Source organism: Orycteropus afer, unplaced genomic scaffold, assembly GCF_000298275.1.
Source record: "Orycteropus afer afer isolate SDZICR_OR568_19922 unplaced genomic scaffold, OryAfe1.0 scaffold00193, whole genome shotgun sequence".
Taxonomy (NCBI): Eukaryota; Metazoa; Chordata; class Mammalia; order Tubulidentata; family Orycteropodidae; genus Orycteropus; species Orycteropus afer.
In genome coordinates this window covers 6,627,114-6,630,048 of record NW_006921780.1, presented here as the reverse complement: position 1 = coordinate 6,630,048, position 2,935 = coordinate 6,627,114, and the positions used below count along the sequence as shown (strand labels likewise).

The following is a 2,935-nucleotide window of genomic DNA, read 5'->3' as shown; positions in this document are numbered from 1 at the left end:
GCAATCCTACTTCCATAGTGATACTGCCTCGGAAACCCAAGGAGGGGTCGCTATGAGTCGGGGCCGACTCGACGGCACATAACAACAACAACAGTGAAATATGGGTCCTATTTCCTTTTTCTGCCAATGGGTATCTAGTGCTTTCCAGCACTGTTGATTAAAATAAACTCTCTTCTAACAAAGTTATGATGACTTCTTGGCCACAGCTACCACCTTGAGGCAGTAGCTGGACCTGTGGGCTCGGGACCATGGTCACAGGGGACATCAAGCTCAATTGGCATAACATGCTACACAAAAACATTGTTCTATATCCTATTTTAGTGAGTAGAGACTGGGGTCTTAAAAGCTTGCAAGTGGTCATCTAGATGCAACAATGGGTCTCTCATCTATAGCAACAAAGAATGAAGAAAACCAAAGACACATGGAAACAATTAGTTCAAGGAGCTAGCAGACCATGCAATTCTCAGCCAATATGACCATGTGGTAGTTCAGTTTGTGTGTCAACTTTGCTGGGCCTGGTTGAGTGGCTGGGCAGCTGGATGTAGTATTCCCCATGAGGAGACTGACAATCAACTCCATGGTGGAATCTACTGTGAGCAGCTGAGTAGCTGCCTTAGGGAATGTGATCTGGTTCCTATATTTAAGCAGAAGCCTTGGAGAATGGTCTCAAGGTTATGGCACATTTGGATCCTGCATATAGCTGTGTCATTGTTCAGCATCCTGCCATGCTCTGCTGACCTTGGGACTTACAATGGACCTAAATGAATGGCCTGCCATGTGGTTTGGTAACATCAAGACTGTCTTTTTTTAAATTTGGGTGAAAATTTACAGAGCAAATTCACTTTCCATACAGCAGTTCACATACACTTCATCTCATGACATTGACAATTTACCACAATGCAAGAGTTCCCCTCCCACTTCTTCCCAATAGTTACCTCTTCCCAGTGTCTATCCCTCCATGCACTCCTGCCCCCTGAGCTGTCTCCCTGTGAAGACAGCCCTTCTTTCTCCCATGATTGTTCTCTCCAAGGAGTGCATCTACCTCAGGTAAATGTCCAACTCATATGCCTGTCTTTTGTTTGGCTGGAAGCCACAGGCGTGGGTTCAATTCCAGACCTGAAGGGCAGCTAAAAGCCATAGTCTCAGTGGTTCCACCAGGCTCTGTTGGGGAAGCAAACCTGGTCCCCCTCTTTTTTCCCCCAAATGATTTTGAGTTTTGTTCCATATTGTTCTTCCTGTCTATCTGGGATCTCCTACATAGATCACCCTTCAAGTGGTCAACAGTGGCACCATCTAGTTCTTCTGGTCTCATAGTTGTATAGGCTGTGGATCACATGGTGTACCAGTCGCTAGGACTAATTATTTCCATGAATCTTTGGTTTTCTTCATTCTTCTTTGCTTCTGGATGAGGAGAGACCCATTGCTGCATCTAGATGGCTGCTTGCAAGCATTTAAGATCCCAGTTGCTACTCAGCAAAGTAGTAGGTGGAACAATGTTTTGTGTAGTATGTTATGCCAATTGAGCTTGATGTCCCCTACGACTATGGTCCTGAGCCTACTGGTTCAACTACTCGATCCCTCTGGGTAGCTGGCTGTGGGGACTGTGCCTTCTTACTTGTCAACCTTGGGCTTCTCAGCCTCACCAGCCACCAGCTGTCTGAGTGAAGAAACGCCTCTAGTTCCAGTGGGCCGGGAGCAGGAGGCAGAGCTGAAGCCCAAAGTCGAGGCTTTCACATAGCTCCTAGAGCCTGACACTTTAACTCGGACTTGTAGCCTCCTGAATTGTAAGAGAATAAACTCCTGTTTGTTCAGCCGTCTCATTGTGGTATATTCTTGTCAGAGCGGTACTAGGTAACCAGAACAATGGGTTTACTTCTGGGTTCTCAATTCCCTTCCATCACTCTATGAGTCTATCATTGTACCCTCTTGGTGAGTTCAAACCATTAACCTATCAGCTGATAGTCATGTTTAATTGTCTGCACCATATGTAGAAAGTACTACTATTATTCTCATTTTACAAGGAGTTGCAAAAATAAAACATTCTAATTGCTTAAAAAAAGAAAGATGATCATGATGGGAATGATAACTAGACTTTTTAAGAACTTACAATTCTGTGACTAAGTAAAATTTGGTAGGTGATATGAATAATGACCTAGAAATGTAAAAAGGAGAGACACAAGAGCAGGCTCTGGATACCCTGCTGACAATTTACATTTCCAACCCAGTGGGATCTTGTTAAAATGTACATTCCGATTCAGTATCTCTGGTGAGGACTCACACACAGGGTCTGACTTCACCACATTTCTCAATGAAAGCAGTGGGTTCCACAGTTTGTTAAACTCCAAAGACAATTTTAGAGTTTTTAGGCAGGGGTAAGTTATGCTAGAAAAATACAGAAGGCTGCTTTCCAGCTACTTTTCTAATTTTTACTCTATCCCTCACTTCTGTAAAATGAAAATGAACGTTAAGTATCATGGAGAAAAGATTGTGGCAGTGGCAGTGGCAACTAAGGAAGTGAGTAATAGGTAAAAGGGAAAGGCAGCCCCTGCAGACTAGGTGTTAATCTCAGAAGGACTGCCTTCTGAGGTTGCCAGGCAACAAGTATAAACAGAAGTGGCAGGACCATGGCCACCAACTATAGTGCCAACCAGGTAAGTTCTTTCTCTCTCTCTTCAATGTTTAATTTTGCCTTCCATATCTACCTTTGTACTGACAATTCACAAAGGATTTTGATCACTGAATAGGTTATCTGAAAATGTGGTAAGGTAGTATTTTACCTCCTCAGAGTAAGGAGGACTCACTAGTAAAAGTCATCTCTGGGTTGAGTTTGTAGGGTTTAGACTAGAGGTCAGCAAACTGTTTTCTTTAAAAGGCCAGAGAGTATTTTAGGCTTTACAAGCCAAGTGGCAAAAATAGATATAATATTGGTTCTTAT

The 2,935-nt window shown here is 43.3% G+C and overlaps 1 protein-coding gene across 1 annotated transcript in view; it reads left to right on the top strand.

The window, feature by feature from the left end:
- The first annotated feature begins 2,624 nt into the window (after positions 1–2,624).
- The window catches only part of CFAP126 (cilia and flagella associated protein 126), a 2,870-nt gene continuing 2,559 nt past the window's right edge, over positions 2,625–2,935 (top strand). The window contains exon 1 of the mRNA XM_007947807.2: positions 2,625–2,651. Within this exon, the coding sequence (XP_007945998.1) occupies positions 2,625–2,651 (27 nt within the window). The remainder of the gene's footprint in view (positions 2,652–2,935) is intronic.